Here is a 23102-nt window from a genome sequence, read left to right as displayed (position 1 = left end):
GTGATATAGTAATATTATTATATTAGCCTGTTTACTTCGCTAACACCAGGTTAGTCTAACATAAGTTCGAGTAGGTAAATTAAACTGGTAGCTAATGGAGAAGTTTTGGTAAACAACTGTAACTGTAAACAAACATTAAGGGAAGTGCTGACCATACCTACCATAAACTGACCTCCACACCTCTTAGGATCTTTTTAATGTTCACCTTTGACTCACTTTCTGCTGTCAAATATTTGAAAAAATTATATATATATATATATATATATATATATATATATATATATATATATATATATATATATATATATATATATATATATATATATATATATATATATATAAAATGTTATACCTGATTGGTGTATCGGTGTATAATAAATACCAGTAGGTACAGGGATAATAAAGGTCACTTTGTAGTCACAAAATTACTGACTTTACACCACAGTGCTGTTAAATGCTTTTAAATGACATTATCATCTCTGTAGTAGGAGCTTTATTCAGGCTTGTGGAAATTGTTTTTTGCAACCAGTCTACAGTTTTCCAGCTCACTTTCATGACAGCAGGCTTTATGAAGTGTATGTAATGAATGGTGGTTACAGTAACCGGCTTCACAGTGAGTTATAATACTTAGACCACATCACATTGTTGATTATATTCTCTTTTCAAAATTTTTCATCATGTTTTATTTCTTACTTGGAATTTATCTGTCCTATTTGTCAGCCCCCTATGCTCAAGTCTGTCGGTGAAAAGACATCATGACAGTAGTTTGATGGCTCGTTCTCAGCATTTATGCCATTATTCTTTGCAGTTATGCAATTATGTATACTGTATATACTGTGTGTATATATATATATATATATATATATATATATATATATATATATATATATATATATATATATATATATATATATATATATATATACACAGTATATACAGTATACAGAATATATATATATAATTATTAAAAAAAAAATATATATATTTTTTTTATAATTTTATATATATATAGAAACTTAAAATCAGGTCTTAGCAGCTTAGCAGTCTAAGGCACTTAGATACTTAGATACTTTATAGTGACCCTTACTGTAAGATGTGCACTCAGCGACACCTTTCTTTGTCTGATAATCTTGTTTGATTACTAGGGATTTGTACTAACAAACTGATGCTGTAATTATTTAAACTGTCCTGAGCTCATCCCAGGATTCATATATGACAAAAATGCTCATACTGAACATCTGTTCAGCGATCACAGTAATATTTTACTTTATAGCAGAGATGCTTGGACTATGCCATATATGAAATGATAACTAATAACACTTTTATTTTCAAGCTGCAAAAATAATTGAGCTCACAATGCTGTTTGTGGACGACCCCACATACCCCTCACACACTCTTCACTCTCCTATTATCAGCAAAGAGGTTCCGAAGCATTCAGTCCTCACATCCTGCAACAGTTTTTTTTCCCTCAAGCCATCAAGTTCTTCAACACACAGAACTGAACTGTACACACACACACACACACACACACACACACACACACACACACACACACACACACACACACACACACTCTCACTCACTCACTTAACTGTGTGCTACCTGAACTCAACACACACACTCATTACTCAGCTTAATCCGTCCCACCACACATATTATATTTATATTATATTAATATTTAATCATATTATACTGTTTACATGCTGTTCTGCACCTCTCGACTGCTTTGTTTGCAAAACATTGTGTTTATGCACTCTTTTGTACAGTTCTCTTTCGCACATTGTACTGTATAACATATTATACAGTAGGTTTACGGGATTGCTATTTTGTGTTTTGTTTATCTGTCCCACACTGTCTTGTGTTGTCTTTTAGCTCCAGGGTTCTTTAGGAAAGTTGTCTAATTTCACTGTGTCAGCTTTATATTGTTGAAATGACAATAAAAGCTTCTTGACTTAAAAAATCTATAATTATTGTCATTATTTAACAAAACATTCCACAGATTTCTCAAAGTATGACGATGAGAACATTTAATTTCAGCCCATGTTCCTTAGTTAAGTTAGATTTTTGACTCATCACAAGAACAAGCTTGAGTAACCCTGTTTTATGGTATACAATTATAGAAGACTACTGTTTTGAGCTTGAGCCTTGTTCCTCACACGTACATCTGGATGGTAGTAAAGATGCATTAAAGCAGCTGGTAGTTAAGTTGCACCTTCGACTACTATATTGTGTACATGCTTTTTTTGCACCTTCAACTTTATTATATTATATTATACTACACTGTTTACATGCTGTCTTCTGCACATCTTGACTGCTGCTGTATTTTTGCACTACATTGTGTTTATTTTCACTCCCGGGTATAGCTTTTACAGTTCACAGTACTGTATAACCAAGTATACAGTAGGTTTACTGGTTGGTGCTATCTTGGTTTTGTGTCTTGTCTTGTGTTGTCTGTCGGTACTGTTTTTTTGTCTGCACTGTTTGCACCAGGTTGCACTCGATGCACTTTATGTAGCTTGTGTTTTGTTGTAGCTTTATGTTATTGTTTAGTGTAGCACCAGGGTTCCGGAGGAATGTTGTCTCATTTTTACTGTGTACTGTGTACCACTGTGTATAGTAGAAATGACAATAAAAGCCTCTTGACTTGACTTGAGCTGCATTGCGGCAGTGTCTAATGCTAAGAGCTGTATGGAAATCAAGCTAAACTGAATTCAGGTGTAATTAAAACATATCATGTAACAGATTTTAGGGATTCATTCATTCATTCATTTTCTCCCGCTTATCCGTAATTCGGGTCGCGGGGGCAGCAGTCTAAGCAGGCCCCCGCCTCCAACTGCTGCCCAATCCTCATAGCACCGTCCCTTAAGGTCCCTCCTGCAGGTGGTGAGCCCATGTGAAGGCGGCCCCACGTCACTCCGGCGTCACGGACCTTGATATTTCCCTCGTAAGGGACCCCCGGAGCATAGAGGGTTAAGGGCCTTGCTCAAGGGCCCAAGAGTGGCAGCTTGGCGATACCGGGGCTTGAACCCCAGACCTTCCGATCGGCAACCCAGCGCCTTAACCGCTGGAGCCACCACTCCCCCCAGATTTTATTTGGGATGATATTTTAGGGATGATATTTTAAATTGAATTGAAGAAATTATGAAATTTACATTCATAAAAATACTGTTTGTATAGAATGGCTACATGATTAAATGCGTCAACAAATATATGATATGCAGATATAACAACACTGTATAAAAATATATTACTACAGTATGATAGTATGATAATGATTATATTATATTATATTATATTATATTATATTATATTATATTATATTATATTATATTATTTTATATTTTATATGGCTCATTATCAAGGTAAATTTTCAAATGTGAATTGAGGTCATTTTATACCATAAATATTTGCATTGCATTTTATTTAACAACATTTGAAAATATGCTGTAATTTAAGCACATCTTAATAGAGAAATGTAAAGGTAGATCCCAAAAATAATAAGCTAGTACATAAGTAGTACTACAGATACAAATTTTGGTATATTTCAAATATGTATATATAAACAACAAAGTTTTACAATTTCATATTTGTCTATGCAAACAGCCTTTTATTTATTTCTTTTATTTTTATTCTTCACCATTTTTAAATGTTTACCTGTCGTATGTGAGCTTTCCATCTCAAGTTGCTGAGCTGTTTGTTTCACTGCTTATTGTGTAATCAAATGCATGTTTGTATCTGATTAGAATTTTGAATTTGAAAAAATGCAGGACAAGAAAACATCTATTATGTTTCACCATGCAGCTAGTTTCAAAAATACATTTTGTACTGGGTATTAAGTTCCACTAAACCACTAAAGAAAAACATGGAAGCAGAACCAAAATGATTATTATCTAAGGGTGTGTTCTAATTGGTCTCAGATAGATGACTCAGACCAGATCATTCTTTTTGTAATTTGTCTTTACAGAAAAAGTTTAACAACAAACAAACACAAAAACTCAACTGACTTTCCATGTGGTTCCACTGCAATGTCAGCAGTGTTGGGTATCAACATGACATAGAGGCTAATAGAGGCACTGCGGCACTAGCAATTACGCTATCGAGTTAAGTATTTAGGCAGCAGTAATAATAGTAATCTGTAAGTGATACAAACAATAGTTACTGTATATTACTGTTGTAATATATGTGGTGTATGCATGTTTTTCGGGTGAAAAATAGAGAAACCCAAGAGTTTATTTTGATTGAACGTCATTTTGTTTCCAGATGCTTCTGGTGTATCATTTCATTTCACTTAATTTCTCTAATTTTCATACACAACTCAATGCAAACTGCCATTTTGAAAGGCACAAGAACCAGTGGTCCGAACTCAGTATCAAAATTTCCACGAAGAGACCCGAATCCAGCACCAAATGCACTGAGGTCGTGTCCAGCCGGCTCTGTTTGAGGTCCACTTTGATGTAAAGTGCTTGCTTGACTGTTGATTCATGAAATCTTTTCTTCCAGAAGCAACAGTTCCTTTGTGCTGCGTATTAAAGTCGCATTAACCAAATGTCAGAGTTTGTCTGTTTATCATAATCCATGAATGCAACTATTAAATCCAACAAAATTCATAAATCTAATTGCCACAGGGACAATTCCTGTGGAGAAAGTCTGGTCTATGTTTTGCCTAATCTTATCTTAATAACATTAAAGTGATCAACTTATAATAACTTATTTATTTTGACAAGTACATTCTAGTCTCTTCCTAATAATGTTGTGTTTTTACACTAAAGCACATTATGTTAGTGTCATAATTAAAGCATTTGTATGCTGTAACCTATGAATAATTCCTCATTTATGTTCAGTGAGGCAGAAATATAGCCCCAAGGAATAAACAGGGTTATATTTTAGTGTGGTTAGAATATAAGAAACATTGGTTTTGCGATGACTGATTCGATGCTACCATTAGGGAATTAAGACATTTAAAAGGGAGAGGAGACAAGCTTTCATCCTGAATGCTTAAGCTTTGAATCATCAAATTATTTTCTGTTATAATCTACAAGTGAATGGAGAAAAAAACGTAGTGAGTGAGTGAAGTAGTGATAACAGGAACTAAAATGTCTTGAACAACATTTAACATGATGATAAATGGTTAAAAATGACTATGCAGTATTTATTCTGTAAACAAATAGTAATGTTGGCTAATAGTTGTAGTTTAAAAGAACTACAGAAATATTTTGGGACAGGATTTAATGGGAAAATTGAGGGAAAATACATCATGGCCATTAAAGGAATTGGAATAATGGAGCACTTTCCTAAAATCAGATTATAATATTTATGATTTATTTCTGAATTCATGCTCAGTGGCTGAGGTAAAAGTGAAATTAATGAAAAAAGGTACTAGTTAGAACAGGTTGTAATCATAAATCAAATATAAGTGTTGGTTTAGTGGTTATGGTGTGGGGCCTTAAATCAGAATGTTATGAGTTCGAATCTCAGTACAGCCAAGCTGTCACTGCTGGGCCCCTGAGCAAGGCGCTGAACTCTCAACTGCTTCGTCCTTTAAACTAGATCGTTGTAAGTTGCTCTGGATACGGGTGTTTTCCAAATGCTGTAAGTGTTTTACTTCACACATAATATAGACACATTATAGCCCTTAGACACAAATAATACATACATTTGAAAAGGTTTAATTTTAAATGATCAGTAACATGAGCTCAATAACATTTTGGACATCACAGACACAGAGGGCAGTAATGCATGATCGTGTATTTGCAAACCCTGTACAATTCACAATCACATTAGAAATAATACAGTACAGACCAGGGGACACCATCATGGTTGCCCGCAAGGACCACATGAGTCGCCCGCATGCCTTTTCTAAAAATAGCTCATCATAGCTCCACTTACCTGTGAGCTCTATCTCATTTTTTTTGGTGCTATTCTTTTTTAAATCACACTTGCATTGTTGTGAATTTGAAAATGACAATATTAAAATATAGATGACTAGATATAGATGAATATCATTAATTATCAATAATAACATATAATTAAAGGTGAATTGAGCAAATTTGTTATTTTAGAAATGTGTATCAAACTGGTAGCCCTTCACATTATTTGGTACCCAAGAAGTAGCTCTCAGTTTCAAAAAGGTTGGTGACCCCTAGTACAGACTTATGGAGGAGATGGATTACTGAAGTGAGACACCAGATGGCGTAGACAAATAGTGACTGGAAAGAAATACAACGCTGAAGGCCTCCATAGCTGTCAGTGGCTCATTAAGCTATAGAAACAATTCTTCTACAAATATACATGCAAATGCATAAACAGACAATGTGTAAACTGCATGATAATCATGTGATCCTTATGCGTGCCCTTACATTTTTTCTGCTTCCAACAATATGCGTTCTCTTTCTATCTCTCATCTCTTACCTATTGACAGGGACTACCTAAAGGCATAATGAGTATTATTCGTCATCTTGTCTGTGGTTTTACATACATATTCATATGCGTGACAACTTGGATATGTCATTATATTGGAAGAAATAAAAACAACAAACAACAACCTGCAACAAGGATTTTTTTTTAGCCTATATTCAGTATCAGTAATTTATCTCCAATTTGCAAGATAAATGTACATGTAACATGTTGATATGAATAACATCTACTCTTTTGACGAGTTTAATAAATAAAAAAAATGTAATATTGAAACAAAATACAAATAGCTGGTGAGTGTTAGCATGGTAAACATAACCGTGCTAAATGCAGTAACATATTAAATCCTTTAATCAGCTTCTTTAACATCTCTATCCTTAAGATTTACTGATGAGTCTCTTTAGACATAGTTAAAATTGGCTCTTCATTACATGCACTGCCTCAAAGCTTCAACCATCTAACTCCCTTGCTATAGTCATGCTACAATCCCTCAGCTTATGGTTTAGAGCTCTAAAAATCTCTCCAAATATCTATTCAACATCTGGCCAGGCAATCCAATCCCGTAATAGTCTTGTCAGATCTGAACACTGTCCCCGTGAATTTTAATGGAAAACACAAATGACTTGCACATGCAATACTGTTCTATAAAATATTAGTGGTACTTGAAAACATGTAAGCGGACATGTTGCAAGAGCTGACATTGATTAAACAGAAACCACATCCTGAAACTTTTACACAATCTGGCCTTAATTTTGACTCCTACACCAAAGTAAACACTTTCTACTGCAGAATAAGAATTTAGAGAAAAAATCCAGAAGCATTTGCGTAGCAAACTGAGCAGTCCATTCAGTCCACTTTGAACTAGCAGTCACTGTGTTTTTTTTTATTTATTTTACACTATATACCTGGTGTATATAATGAGAATGGAAGCCAATAAACCTGTTGCTGTTTTGGGAATGATCCCACCCAGTCATCTAGCTATCACAGTAAATACCTTCACTCAGATCCTTATGGTCGCCCATTTTTCCTGCTTCCAGCACATAAACTTCAAGAGCTTGCTATCTCCAATATCCTACCCGTTGACAGATACTACATAACGAGATAATGAATGTCATTTGTGTCGCCAATCAGCCATAACATTAAAACCACCTGACTAATATTGTGTAGGTTGCCCTTGTGCAACTAAAACAAATCTGACCAATCAAAGCATTGACTCCACAAGACTTCTGAAGGTGTGCTTTTATACCTGGGGAAAAGACACTGGCAGCAGGTCCTTCATGTCCTGTACTTTGTGAGGTGGGCCTAAATGGATCAGACTTGCTTTCCAATCACATGCAGCAGGTGCTTTATCAGACTGAGATCTGGAGAATTTATGCAAGAATAATTTTTGTACTCTGTCATGTTCATCAATTTGTTCCTAAACAATTTTATTATGCAGTATCACCAGGAACAAAAAGCCACTGCCATTGGCTAATAATAACGTTGCCAGGAAAGGGTGTACTTGGTTTGCCGCAGTGTTAAGGTAGGTGCTTCATGTCAAAGTGAGATTCACAACGATGCCAGGCCTTGAGATTGCCCAGCAGAACATTATCATAAGTTCTCTGTCAGCTTACTTACTTCCTATATTGCATGCCAGGTAGACAATGCATTCCACCCAGCCATCCATATGCTCATTGTCCATCAAACCAGGCCACCTTGTTCCATTGTTCAACAGTTCTGATGTTCATGCACTCACTGTTGATGCTTTCAGCAGTGAACAGGAGTAAGCATGGGCTCTTTAACTGGTAAACTATAATCAGTTGTTACCTTTTTATCATATCCATCATTAATTTGTTCACCGAATTTATGCCTTTCCTATTGAATCTGACCAGATCGACTAGCCATTCCTCCTTAAAGGCATTAGAATGGATGCCCATAATCTTGTTGCATGGTCCAGCTATACCCAGTAAATTACCTTATATTATATAAAAAAAACTTAATTTTTTCCTGCTTCCAACATGTCACCTCACTGTTATAAGTGTTATAATAGTATTATTATACTGTAATGAATAATATTCATGCTATCTTATCAGTGGTTTAACACACACACACACACACACACACACACACACACACACATATGACATATTGGATATGCAAATATATATATATAAAATATGAAAATAATATGTGTGTGTTTGTGTGTGTGTGTGTAGAGAGAGAACAAATGGTTGTTGTTGTTGTCATTACAGTGAAAAATATAAAACAAACAACAACACAAACAACAATAACACATTTGCTATTCGAGCTTAGGAGTCGATTCCTATCAAACCAACTCCCTTGCAAAGGAGTCGTTCATACAGAATGAGTCATGAATTCACGGATCGCCCATTAGTCCCAACACTAGACGGATCCGCAGATGTGTTTCTCCCCGAGATGCTTTCATGCATTCGGGCGTCGTGACACACGGCGAGACGGAAGTGAGAACACAGGCATCGTGCAGTAGGTGTTGCCGACACCGGCCGTGAAGCCTCGTATTCTGTACATGGCGCTTGAGCAGAAAGAAGCAGGAAATCTCCACGGAGCGCTTCTGCAGCCGACAGAGAGGAGCCGATGATAGCTCAGCTGATGGACCTGCTGGAGACGGAGCTCTGCGCGTTGTCATCGCTCTGATGCCTGCTCAGTTCATCGGATTTCGTGGACCACTGCATTAGACATGGGTTTCCTTCATCAGCTTCATCTTCTGCTATGGAAGAACGTTTCTTTAAAGCGCAGAGGGCCGGTAAGTCTCTACTCGGGGTTCAGCCTTGTACAGTAAACACTTTGAGCATCTCTATAGAATTAAAACTTGATGTCTGGTTGACTCTTATGTGTTTGTGTGTGTATATGTGGGGTTAGACCTATCAGCAGAAACACCACCAATACCACACACACACACACACACACACACACACACACACACACACACACACACACACACACACACACACACACACACACACACACACACAGAGTCATTAACAGGTTGCACTGGAGCAACTCCCATAGTGAAGTCTAGTGATGCTGAGACTGAACCCGGATACTTCTTAAAATACACATAGAGACACAGGACCACTTGTTTGTTCACAAACAAGAGTGTGATCCTTGTGTTTTGTTGGTGCCGTGTGGTGGCGTTTGAGATGCGTAATCAACAGGCTCCTCTAAAAAGAACCATAAGGGTTTTTTTTGTACATGAAGGAAGAACATGTCATACAGTAGCAGCTTCTTTGTAACAGCTGCACAGTACGGTGTTACGTACCTTCCTGTGAAGTATAGACATTGCAGGAGAAGAGAAGTGTGTGGTTTGAAACTGAATGCCGAGGCTTTATAAGACACACAGTCTCACACAGTGGGAAGTCACTTTTTCATATCAGCAGAAGGTGGAAATGTGGCCCAATATTCAATGTGAACTAAAGGTGAGTAGTAGGTGGGAAAAGAATTGGCAGGAAATCAAAAATTCCTCCTGGCACCAGCTTTGGTAGGTTAGGAATGCTGGATTCTTATCAGAACAGATTTGCCAGCTGCTCATGCAACCACGGTACACAACGTGCCTTAACGCATCTCACCATGACACTGTCACATTTACATAAATTTGCACCCAGAACTCAGTCGAATCCCGATTTTGTGAAGATGACAGGAATGAGGTCAGTTTGTTGATATCTTGTATTTAATGTATCTTGTACAAAAATGACCTGGAAAGTAAACAGAAGCTGAATAACACTCATGGATTATTGTAAGAACGGATCAGGGATGTAAATCTAAATCCAAATCAGCTTCATTGGCCTAGTCCGCCTGAGCGTAAACAAATTTGTTTCCAGTTTAAAATAACAATGTACATTAAACATACAGAAATAAAAAAAAAAAAAAAAAAAAAAAAAAAAATATATATATATATATATATATATATATATATATATATATATATATATATATATATATATATATATATATATATAATTATTATTATTTTTTATATTTTTTTGCTGTATTTTATTGTTTTGATACAGAGGGAGGCATGATTAAAAAAAAAAAATTTATATATATATATATATATATACAGTGAGGAAAATAAGTTTTTGAACACCCTGCTATTTTGCAAGTTCTCCCACTTAGAAATCATGGAGGGGTCTGAAATTGTCATCGTAGGTGCATGTCCACTGTGAGAGACATAATCTAAAAAAAAAAATCCAGAAATCACAATATATGATTTTTAAACTATTTATTTGTATGATACAGCTGCAAATAAGTATTTGAACACCTGTCTATCAGCTAGAATTCTGACCCTCAAAGACCTGTTAGTCTGCCTTTAAAATGTTCACCTCCACTACATTTATTATCCTAAATTAGATGCACCTGTTTGAGGTCATTAGCTGCATAAAGACACCTGTCCACCCCATACAATCAGTAAGAATCCAACTACTAACATGGCCAAGACCAAAGAGCTGTCCAAAGACACTAGAGACAAAATTGTACACCTCCACAAGGCTGGAAAGGGCTACGGGGAAATTGCCAAGCAGCTTGGTGAAAAAAGGTCCACTGTTGGAGCAATCATTAGAAAATGGAAGAAGCTAAACATGACTGTCAGTCTCCCTCGGACTGGGGCTCCATGCAAGATCTCACCTCGTGGGGTCTCAATGATCCTAAGGAAGGTGAGAAATCAGCCCAGAACTACACGGGAGGAGCTGGTCAATGACCCGAAAAGAGCTGGGACCACCGTTTCCAAGGTTACTGTTGGTAATACACTAAGACATCATGGTTTGAAATCATGCATGGCACGGAAGGTTCACCTGCTTAAACCAGCACATGTCCAGGCACGTCTTAAGTTTGCCAATGACCATTTGGATGATCCAGAGGAGTCATGGGAGAAAGTCATGTGGTCAGATGAGACCAAAATAGAACTTTTGGGTCATAATTCCACTAAACGTGTTTGGAGGAAGAAGACTGATGAGTACCATCCCAAGAACACCATCCCTAGTGTGAAGCATGGGGGTGGTAGCATCATGCTTTGGGGGTGTTTTTCTGCACATGGGACAGGGCGACTGCACTGTATTAAGGAGAGGATGATCGGGGCCATGTATTGCGAGATTTTGGGGAACAACCTCCTTCCCTCAGTTAGAGCATTAAAGATGGGTCGAGGCTGGGTCTTCCAACATGACAATGACCCGAAGCACACAGCCAGGATAACCAAGGAGTGGCTCTGTAAGAAGCATATCAAAGTTCTGGTGTGGCCTAGCCAGTCTCCAGACCTAAACCCAATAGAGAATCTTTGGAGGGAGCTCAAACTCCGTGTTTCTCAGCGACAGGCCAGAAACCTGACTGATCTAGAGAAGATCTGTGTGGAGGAGTGGGTCAAAATCCCTCCTGCAGTGTGTGCAAACCTGGTGAGAAACTACAGGAAACGTTTGACCTCAAACAAATGCTACTGTACCAAATATTAACATTGACTTCCTCAGGTGTTCAAATACTTATTTGCAGCTGTATCATACAAATAAATAGTTTAAAAATCATACATTGTGATTTCTGGATTTTTTTTTTTTAGATTATGTCTCTCACAGTGGACATGCACCTACGATGACAATTTCAGACCCCTCATTGATTTCTAAGTGGGAGAACTTGCAAAATAGCAGGGTGTTCAAATACTTATTTTCCTCACTGTATATATATATATATATATATATATATATATATATATATATATATATATATATATATATATATATATATATATATATATATTTTTTTTTTTTTTTCATATATAAACAGTTGTATAAAAGCTGTATTTTTTTTATTTTGATACAGAGGAAGGCATGATTTAACAAAAGCTTTTCCATTTGAAGCAAATAAATTTAAAGTAATTTGCAATTAAATTAGGCACCCATTGTGACTAGTAATACTGCATAGTGCTGTTCATAACAACATTCAAAGGGAGCATGCCTGGCATGCCCTGACCGGAAGCTCCTTTGTTAATTAGTTTTAAATAAGAATAGTTTTATCATCCAAAAATGGTTGTTTTTTTCCTAACCTTAGCCCATAATCAAGGCTTGAATAGGACGCCCAAAGATCAAGAAGTCTGATAGCATGCCAGCAGAGCAGAAGGAGTCCGTAACTCGAGCTTCTGAGATGCACAAATTGATAATGAAATTTAACTGTTCGTAGCTGGATCATAAAGTAGACGTGAATCAGGTTGTAAACAATATCAGAGGAAATGTGCTGAATCATTCACACACTTGAAAACTGTTTAAACATCAGTCTGATACTTGATTCATAAAGCTGATGGAATGAGTCTTTCATACCGAGGGGAACAAGCTATTTTTAGCAACACCAGGACCTATTCGATTGTATTTCAGGATCCCTTGAGGTAAGGATCGCCCCTGTAAAATTAGCTACAGCTACGTCACAGGGCCGGTTTAATCAGGCGTGCTCAGAAGTTCAGGAGTAGATTGTTGGGCCTTGGGAAACGACTCATCAGCAAAACCTAGCAGGCGTAGCAGCATCATTTCTGTGATCTCTTTTTTTGGATTATTGTAAGAACATTGTAAGAACAGCCTCAGCCTCAGCCGTTGGACTTTTGGAGCAATCATACTGTGCTACAAACCAATTCATAGTGTTAGAGTCCATTGAGCATTAGAATGACTGTATAAACGCAAATAAATTTTGCCATGAGTAATGGCAGTATGCTATTGTCTATCCTTATTTTTAGATTAAAGAACAAATCATATATTTCGTAAACCCAACCTCGTCCTGTACCTAATGTGGAGGTGCTGTCCCATACCTGAAACCCTAGATACACTAGGGGTTTTTATTTGGAGAATAGTTTGGTTGATTCATTTTTAAAAACAAAATGTTTTAAAATATTTGGTTCTTGTTATACATTATTCCTTTGCCAATGCATTTTGTTTTGCTAGTAATTAAATAGTGATACATTGCCATTAAAATTCTTGTGCAATGTTTACCAGGATTGTACATCAAATATGAGTTATGGATAGAATATACACTATTTGGACAAAAGTTTGTGGACACATATGTATGTATGGGTTTGTATTTGCTAGCAAGAACTAGATCTTGCAATTGAAAAATTGTTAAATGCCCCAGCTGTATGGACATCAAGATGAAGTTTATTCTCCTTCCAATGAAACAAAAGAGAGAACAGTCTAGTAGCATATCTTGGTGGGGCCAACTGATTAACTAGCTGGCTAGCTAGCTTAGATCAGTTTCCTATTAAAGGTACTTCTGGTGTCTTCCATGCCATATTCCACTAGATATTGGAGTGTGGTTGTGGAGATTTGTGCTTATTCAGCCACAAGTAAAAGTCAGATACTTGAGTATTGTGAGAAGGCCTGTGGTGCAGTCAGCACTCCAATTCATTCAGTTTCAGTTTAGTAGGGTTGAAGTTAGATTAAGAAGGCCACTCAAGAGCTTTCACTCCAACCCATGTAAACCATATCTTCACAGAGCTCACTGTAGATACATGGCATTGTCATGCTGGAACAAGTTTGAGTTCTCTAGTTCAAATGAAATAAAAATGTCATGTCTTTTAATTAATTCATTGTGTGACTCCAACCTTGGGCAACAGAAACACATATGGCTGGAAAAGTCAGGTGTCCCAAAACGTGTGTCCATACAGAGTATATTTAATAACAGTGTATATTTATTAACAGCATTTTTCAATCTGTGCTTTTTCTCTGCGGAAAAATCAATTTGTTAAAATATAGTTTGTCTTGTTACTAAGAAAAACAAAAAGCCCTCCATCCTAAGAACTTTCACATGTGTTTACTGTCACAAAGGTGTGTTTACTGTCACAAAGCACTGAAACTGTAGGGTCTTTCCTTAAATTTGTATTAAATGTTTCCTTACAGGATTCTTAATATTTCCAGGGGAATTTGTGTGGAGCTTCCACTGTATAAGTGCCTGTGTAGAGTTGTTGCTATAGAATTATTGCTAATAATAATATCCTAAATATGAATATAAACCTTGCAGATGACATTGCCATCCAAACTGTTGCTATAGAAAATTAATGGACACCTTGTGACCAGACAGAATGGACAATTCATCAGTATTGTGGTGTAAAGGTCTTTTTGTTTACAAATATCTCCATAATCACAAAGTGAACTGTCTCGGACTTTTACTTTTTAAAAGAAAATATATTAAAATATCTTACTTGAAGTTCCTAAACATGTAGTAATACATTAATACAAGTAATAATGTATTAAGTTGTTTATTTCCTGTAAAGAAAGCTCAGGTACATGCAGTGCATTGATCATTTGCATTGCTGACGACACCTTTACAGTGCCAATGATTTGAAGGTTTTACTGCAGTAATGTGACAAAATTTTGTGACTGTTAATCAGAGAGTGGATTTAGATTTTTTGTAAGCATCACCATAAAATGGATATAAATTTAACAACGATTAATCACCTCCAGTGACACTGACCCATATTTAAACTGCAACTGCTTTGCTTGTAGTATCATTTTGTAGGCGTAGGCAAATGTAAATTGGCTGATCAGGTCAGTTTTATTTTTTTCCTCAGTGGTGGCTCAGTATTTAAGGCGTTGGCCCAGGGATCTGAAGGTTATTGGTTTGAATACAAGGACTGGCAGATTGGCCATTGGCCCATGAGCAACTGCTTGGATAAATCTTTAAGTACGGCAACACACTACAGCTCAAAATGACGACTTTATTCATGTCAGTGACTTGTTAGATATTTTTAATAAATCATCTCTGACTGTCATATGTTGGGGTGTATTGATACACTTCAGTCACGAATTAAATCACGATACTGTGTTCACGATTTTATTTGATTTTGTTCAAAATTGGTTAAATCAAATAGGATCATTCTGCCTAAAGGGTCTTCTTTCTTATTTATGTACAATAAAAAAAAAGGGCAAACGTTTTCATATAAAACTGGAATATAATAGTTATATTAAAACTATAATATTCTTATATTTTTTATTCATAAATAAAATGTATGAGCAAACATTAGAAATGTAAAATAGATCATTCAGGTTCATTGATATCTTCAAAAGAAAGAAAATTAATGTCTCAGTTCTTCCAAACAAATGTAATCAACAAAATGATTCATTCGAATATGTGTTCTACACCAGAAACAGAGCTCCAACGATGGAAAAAATTAGATGTGGGGATTAATGAATGTATTCACGTTTGTAATGTGTCATGTAAACGTACAATGTATAATGTGCGTTGGTTGTGTATATGCAGCTTGTTTTGTGGCTCTCTCATGTCAAAAAACATAAACACATTGTAAAAGCAGATGAAAACAAGAACAGAATGATGAAACTGGATAAAGCAATTTCGACCTACTCTAACAAATTGTATTTAAGTACAGAGTGTACAGGGTACAGAGTTAAGTACAGTGTTAAGTACAGACATATATGCAAATTAAATTAGATGAATTTTCACTTACAAATTCTTTTAATATTAAATTTTTGTTTTAGAAATTACCAGTGTACATGAAGTGTTGTGCCTTAGTGAATATATTTTAAACAAAATTAACAAAATTGCATAAATATCACAAGTACTGTCCTTTTTATCAATGTCTTTTCAATGTCTTATAATGTGATTTACAAAGGAGATCACTGATGTCTGCGTGTCTGAAATCCATTGACCTGTTGTTGCTGTGTTGTGTTGCACCGTCTGCCATTACCTTTTTCCGAATGCAAGCTCGGGCTGACCTACTTCCTGTGTGAGTCTCACAGTCTCACAGTCTCTGAATGACTGAATGAGGCAAGGACATGCCTGTGTATCTATGGAGACAGGAGTAAGAGCTAGAGTGAGCAGGACCAAGATGCAGTCACAGCAAATATCTGTGGAGTCGGTGAGAGTGTTGAATGTCAGTATTCTGAATTATACATGCTAAAAGTAAGGGCTGATGAAGAGTGTGTGTGTGTATTGGTGACTCTTACTGTGAACTTAGAGGAAAGATGGCATTTTCTCTCACCTTTTAAATATTTTTATATTCACACATATATGTTCATCCATGGTCAAACTCAACGATTCTCATTTGTGTCTTTGGCAGAGGTGGCAAAACTATACACATCTTTTATTTAAGTATTTATTTAAGTATTAATTATTTAATATGTTTTGAAAGTCCAGTAAAAAATCCTATAAAAGTTGATGTACTGACTACACTTTTACTTAAGTTAAAGTACAGAAGTTTGGGCTCTGACATGTACTTAAGTAAAAAGTAGCATAAGTAGTATATATATATATATATATATATATATATATATATATATATATATATATATATATATATATATATATATATATATATATATTAATATATATATATACATATACATATACATAAAAATGGGTTTGAACCAAATATAGAACCATTGTATATTATTTAAATAATAGAGACATGTTAAATATTCAGTGTAAACTTGCATTATTTCTTCTTGCTTAGCTCTTAGAGTAACCACACCATAATCATTATCAGATTGCTGTTTTTTAGTTGTTGTTCCAGGTTATGAGTATTGTTTCTTTACCTTGTTGCTTTATGTTGAAAATAAAATAATCTGCATTTCTGTACATCTGATCAATTTTATGAGCTCCACAGCAGAAATAGAGCTCCAAAGTTGGCTAAAATGGCAGATTTGTGTGGCTTCTATGATGCTGTAGATCGGGCATCTCCAACCTTTAGTACACCATAGACCAATTACATATAAATATTCCAATGGACAAGCTAGTTGGGTGTATGTGGTGGGAAGGGGGTTTGGTGGTTGTCTACTATATATGTATATTAGATTGGTAAAGAAAGTTTTGCGACCTAGAAACAGAGATGGAAAGTAATGAAGTACAAATACTTTGTTACTGTAATTAAGTACATTTTTATGGTATAAGTACTTTACTTTTTTTTTTTTTTTCTGACACCTTTTTACTTTTACTCATTAAATTTTTTACACAAATATCTGTTCTTTCTACTTCTTACATTTTCAAACCAGGCTCGTTACTTTAGTTTTGATCTATTTGATGGCGATCAATATCTTTTTCTCTTATCAATCTTTTCTCTGCTTGTGTTCCATATAGTGGATGTTCAGCCTGGATACATTCATTAGGTAACAAAGTTTGAAATTCTTTTGTATTAATATATTAATATGATGTGAAGTCCAGTTACCAGCGTGACACTAAAACAGGAAGTAATAACGGCTACTTTTTACTTAAGTACATGTCAGAGCCCAAATGTCTTTACTTTAACTTGAGTGAAAAAGTGGTCAGTACTTTTTTCAAAACATGAGTATCTGTACTCCTACTTCAATAAAGGATGTGTGTACTTTTGGCACCTATGCCTGGAAGCACTCTTTTACAGCTCAATATTAGTTAACGACATGGTAGTTGGGGAACTCTGCTGTAGATCACAGCTACCAAAGAGCTTTTTATCTGTTATGACTTTTTTTTATGTTAATTACACTGTGCTTGTCCACAAGTGACTACCACAACATACAATACACTCAACTTTGATGAAGGTGTATACCTCGACCAAATCTTGTCATATATACCTAAAAATAGTTCTGCAAAATGACTTCCTGGATATATTCTCAATTTAATCTCCATAATAAAAAAGTGTATGATGGACGAGAACAGACAGGAGTCTCCATTGATATTGGCAAATGATATTGTGATTTGTGGTGAGAGTAGGGAGAGTTCAGGTACCTGCGGTCAGCAGTGCAAAGTAATGGTGAGTGTGTTAGAGAAGTGAAGAAAAGAGTGCCGGCAGGGTGTAGTGGGTGGAGAAGAGTGTCAGGAGTGATTTGTGATAGAAGGGTATCTGCAAAAGTGAAAGGTAAAGTTTATAGGACTGTGGTAAGACCTGCGATTTTGTATAGTTTAGAGACAGTGGCGATGACTAAAAGACAGGAGGTGGAGCTGGAGGTAGCAGAGCTGAAGACGTTGAGTTTTTCGTCGGGAGTGACGATGGCCAGAATTAAAAACAAGTCTAGGTCTATTATCCAAGGCGGATGCCACGACTGTGCCGGGAGCAGGGAGAGCCGCGCCAGAAATTTGAGCATGCAGAGCGCAAGGGGAGCCGATTCAGTGAGCCGAAGCGCACAGAGCGTGAGGATGCCGAGCCAGAAGTCGGAGCCCGTTGAATTCAAGCAGAGCCGAGCCAAGGAGCGGAGTGTGTTAAGCGCAAGAAGAGTCAAGCCGAGAACCAGAGCTCGTTGAGCGCGAAGCAGGAGGGGACCCAGGAACATTCCTCAGGGCCATAGCCCTCCCAATACACTAGATACTAGAGGCCCCTACCATGAGGGTGGGACCTCCATCAATGACCCGGGCAGGCGGAGGGGGTCTGGTGGAGGCCACTAGGGAGCAGGCCCGGACGCGTTGAACCCTGGAAACATTAAACGTAGGGTGGATCCGGAGTCCCAGGGCACGGTATTGACGACTTTGGAAATGGGGAATGGGCCGATGAAGCGTGGGGCAAACTTCCGACAGGTGGCCTTAAGGGCAAGGTCCCGAGATGAGAGCCATACTCGCTGTCCAACACGGTAATGAGGGGGACGGTGGACCGGGGTTTCTGGTTGGAGAAAGTTGGCGGAAGGTAACCATGGACCACCTGGAGGGGCAAAAGCCCTGTGGCAGCAGTGAAAAGGGTGTTATGAGCATACTTGATCCACATTAGATTATCCAACCAGGAGGCGGGTTCACAACTGCAAAGAATGCAGAGACCAGTTTCCAGTTCCTGGTTGAGCCTCTTTTGTTTGTCCGTTCATCTGGGGGTGGAAACCTGGATGAGAGGCTGGTCAAGATGCCCAGAAAGTGGCAGAAATCTCTTTAAAACTGAGCCAAGAATTAAGGTCCTTACCATGGTGGGCCACCAGAAGCATGTATTGACCAGAAAAAAGGTGCAAGGCTGACCGGTGTGACAGGAGAACAGAGAATTGTGTCACCATTAGAGAATCTCGGAGCGGAGACCCTTGTGGACAAGGAGACCAGTGGGGCAACCCTTGGGGACAGGGCCCCTGTCCTGGGCATTCTTGACCCGCTCCTCCAAGGTGAGACTGAGGGTGCGAACGGACATGGATTTGGGAAGGATGGTCTCAGGGCATGGCTCTTCCTCCCCTGAGGCATTAACTCTAGATAGTGCGTCAGGCTTGACTTTTTGGCTCCCGGGCCGGTATGAGAGAAAAGAGAGAAAAGGCCCCATCTGGCCTGTCGGGGGTTGAGTCGTTTAGAGGTACTCAAGAACGGGAACCAACGGGGTGGCCACTTCAACCAGTGGTGCCATTCCTTTAAGGCCAGCTTGACAGCAAGAGGCTCCCTCTCGCCCACCGGGTAGTTTCATTCCGAGGAGCTAAGGTATTGGGAGAAAAAGGCACAAGGATGCAGGCGGTTATCCCTGGGACATACCTGGTAGAGCACTGCCCCAACTCCTATGTTGGAGGCGACTACAAATTGCCGGGCTGGGTCGGGAAAGAATGGGTGCCTCGGTGAATCATCACTTAAGCTTGAGAAAGGCCTTCTAAATGCTTCCCTGGCCTGGGAAAACCTTCCCGGAGTTCAGCAGAAAATTTGGCGAATGATGCACAGTTAGCCGATTAAGTGGGGCAATTTAGCGAGCCGATTCAGTGAGCCGAAACGCACAGAGCGCGAGAATGCAGAGCTGAGGACCAGAGCGTGTTGAGCGTGAGCACAGCCGAGCCGAGAACCGGAACTCGTTGAGCGCGAGCAGAGACCTGGGGTGCGTTGAACGCAAGCAGAGAACCGGAGCGCGTTGAGCGCGAGCAGAGCCGAGAACCGAAGCGCAGTGTGCACGAGCAGAGCCGAGATCCAAACGCGGATCGGAGAGTCGGGAAAACAGGTATGGTTGGGAGGCTGGAGGGTAGAATAGTCAGGCAGAAACAAGTCGATAACTGAGGAATTAATATCACAGGAACAAACGCTGGAGTATACTCAGGGCAAGCCTTGAAGACAATCTGGCACCGATTGGAGGTTTCTGGCGTCCTCATATGTGTTTGCAAGATGTACGCTTTCTAGCGTTCCGCCACTTAATATGCTTGTAAGAGAACTTCGATCCAAACGTTAAACAAAAATTGCATTGGGTACACATGTGCACCACACTGAAACAGTTTGGTATATACAAGTGTACTGTTACACCCCTAGTTTGAACCAAAGAAATCAAATCAAGCTGTCCATATTGAATTGCATTGCATCACATTTTTTTTTTAAATTGCAACATGCATTGAATCGCATTGTGTTTGTGTTTAATCAGATCGAAATTGTATTTATTTGTTTATACTGGTGCATAGTATCACATAAAATCGGTAACTGCTTCATGTGTATTTTTAATGTATCGTATTGTTGACTATGCATCGCAACGCAAATCGCATCAGCCTCAGTTATGGACATGCACATCCCTGTCACACTTTTTTTGGCTAAATGCTGCAAATGTAAACACTGTGATCCCTTCAAATTAAAATGTTTTTTATGGTATAGAAAAATCTCATGAACATATACATTTATATACACAATAAAGTGATTAATTCATCTCACTGTTCAATCTGGAGTCTATCCCAGGAGCACCACATGAGATGGGAATACACACTGGATAGAATGACTGTCCTTATCACTAATAATATCTTATGCATTCACATGGGACTTTTATTGTTGGCTTTTATGAATATGAGGAAGTAAACACAAGCTCATGATTTGGAACAATTCATGCATTATAAATATCAAAATATCCATAATTTTAGTTTTAAGTACCATTGATGACTGCACTTTACTTTCATATGGTGAATCACTGGCAATCTGTGGCAATGTTTTTCCATCTTGTCTTTCCGTTCAAGCATTTGAAAACACAATTTCCAAAGGAAAATTAAGATGTGTACACTTGTTCTTTCTGTCTAATTAATAAGCATGTTTTAGCTAGCTTATCAGGCAAGTAAAAACTCCAATGTTCTGCCCAGTTCTATGCTGTCTTTTTTTTTTAGCAAAATAAGGCAAATCCACATGGTAAGCTAGTAAGCTAGTTATGTGGCTTCATACATACAAGCGGTATTAGTGTCTGTAATGCTCTTAAGTGGCTAAATGACCCTATGAAATATCCATATTATATTCCTTAATGTATTACATGTGATTGTCTTTTACTAGTGATTAGTTTTTTATTTTATTTTTATTATTATTTATTTATTTTTTACCTTTTTCTGGTTGTTAGATAAAGGCTATGAAGGATAACCTGCTGAGTTCCCTTGTCTATTCAGCAAATAAGAAAAAAACCCTGAATACCCAAGGCATTTAATCTTTCAATTGAGCTGTGTAATCGCTATTGCTATGTGATGAAGAAAACATTCTTCATTTAAATAACTACTGTACAAAACAGTAGAAAGCTTTGTTCTATTTTCAGTGTCATGACTAAAGAGAGGGTGAGATATTAAGTTAGTGTAGTGATGCTTTGCACAGGGAGAAGGTATCCTTCTAATCCAACAAGGTGAATTATTGAAAGCTCACCTTTCCCTGAGAGAAAGGCTAAATGAAATATACATGAAGATAGAGAGGAATTTGAGAAATGAAGAGAGAAATGGGTAGCGCGTGGTCATAGTGTACAGAGAGATTTTTGTCTGATAAAGAGACATGATAATGTATAAGAAGGAAAATCTGGATCCATTAGTTCAATGAATAGTAAGGAATAAAGACACAGGCACAAAGGACAATGCATCTAATGAGAGGGGAACAAAAACAGAGTGGTTTTATTGATACAGAAGGAGTGTAGTGAGTCAGAAATAGCTAGCGGGAAAAAAACATTAGATGGAGATATACAGAAGAGAGAGGGAGTGGGGCTGGAGTAAAAGAGCATAAATAAGACAGAGGACTTGAGTGATGCTTTCATTTGGCTACAGGATCAGCCATAAAAGCCTGGCCTATGGCTTCTCTCTGTGTGTTTGCTGTAATTGAATGATGGACTGGGTTTGGAGATGAGTGTGCTCTTTCTAACTGTAACTATAACTATTTCATCCAATTGTCATTTGGGGCAAATGAGTACTTGGAGGTTTAAGAAAGCTAGCCGTTATCAGACATCTGCTTGTGCCAGGAACTATTTTTGCTTCTTTATCAGTTCGTCTTCATCCCTTCACCACCCATTACTCTGCATGTATAACTGCAGATGAGATGGCAAGCAGTTCATCAAATAGACGAACCCCTAATTTGTATTGATTAGTTTCTGTGTGTTTGCGTGAGTCATAATGGAATAGCAATCGCATCATATGGGCTGGGGTTGCTGTTTGTGTGCATGAATGTCTCAACTCACAGACCTGCTGTGTGAGCCACCTGTTAACTGCAAGAGAAAGGTTACTTTGAATACTTTGTGCATGTGTGTGCAAATCATGCAATTATTAAACCATTAGGGCCTTAGGATTTTCTTTTACTCGTCATCAACCCTGTGTTTACACTACCCACGATATGACTCATTTTTACTGGGAGTTAACAGCAGGGGTCTTTATCTAAAAAATGTTAAGGGTCTTGCTACATGAATTCCTTACTTGCATAAGACAGAATGGTGATAATTAGTATATGCCCATTAATAAGGTGATTTGTAGTCACTTTGAAAATATAGTTTGTTTGTAATTTGGCTTTGGGAGAATACTTCTCTGTTTAATTGTCATTAGCTACATCAACAGTTCTGTCATTAGACTAGAAAAGGGTATATAAAATTA

At 37.6% G+C, this 23102-nt stretch overlaps 1 protein-coding gene across 1 annotated transcript in view; it reads left to right on the top strand.

The window, feature by feature from the left end:
* The first annotated feature begins 8723 nt into the window (after positions 1-8723).
* abca2 (ATP-binding cassette, sub-family A (ABC1), member 2) overlaps positions 8724-23102 on the top strand; it is an 89582-nt gene continuing 75203 nt past the window's right edge. The window contains exon 1 of the mRNA XM_083526777.1: positions 8724-9172. Within this exon, the coding sequence (XP_083382903.1) occupies positions 9107-9172 (66 nt within the window). The 5' untranslated portion in view covers positions 8724-9106. The remainder of the gene's footprint in view (positions 9173-23102) is intronic.

Source organism: Silurus aristotelis (genome assembly GCF_946808225.1).
Source record: "Silurus aristotelis genome assembly, chromosome: 23".
NCBI lineage: Eukaryota > Metazoa > Chordata > Actinopteri > Siluriformes > Siluridae > Silurus > Silurus aristotelis.
The sequence above is the reverse complement of the archived record's forward strand: the minus strand, read 5'-3'. Positions and strand labels throughout refer to the sequence as shown.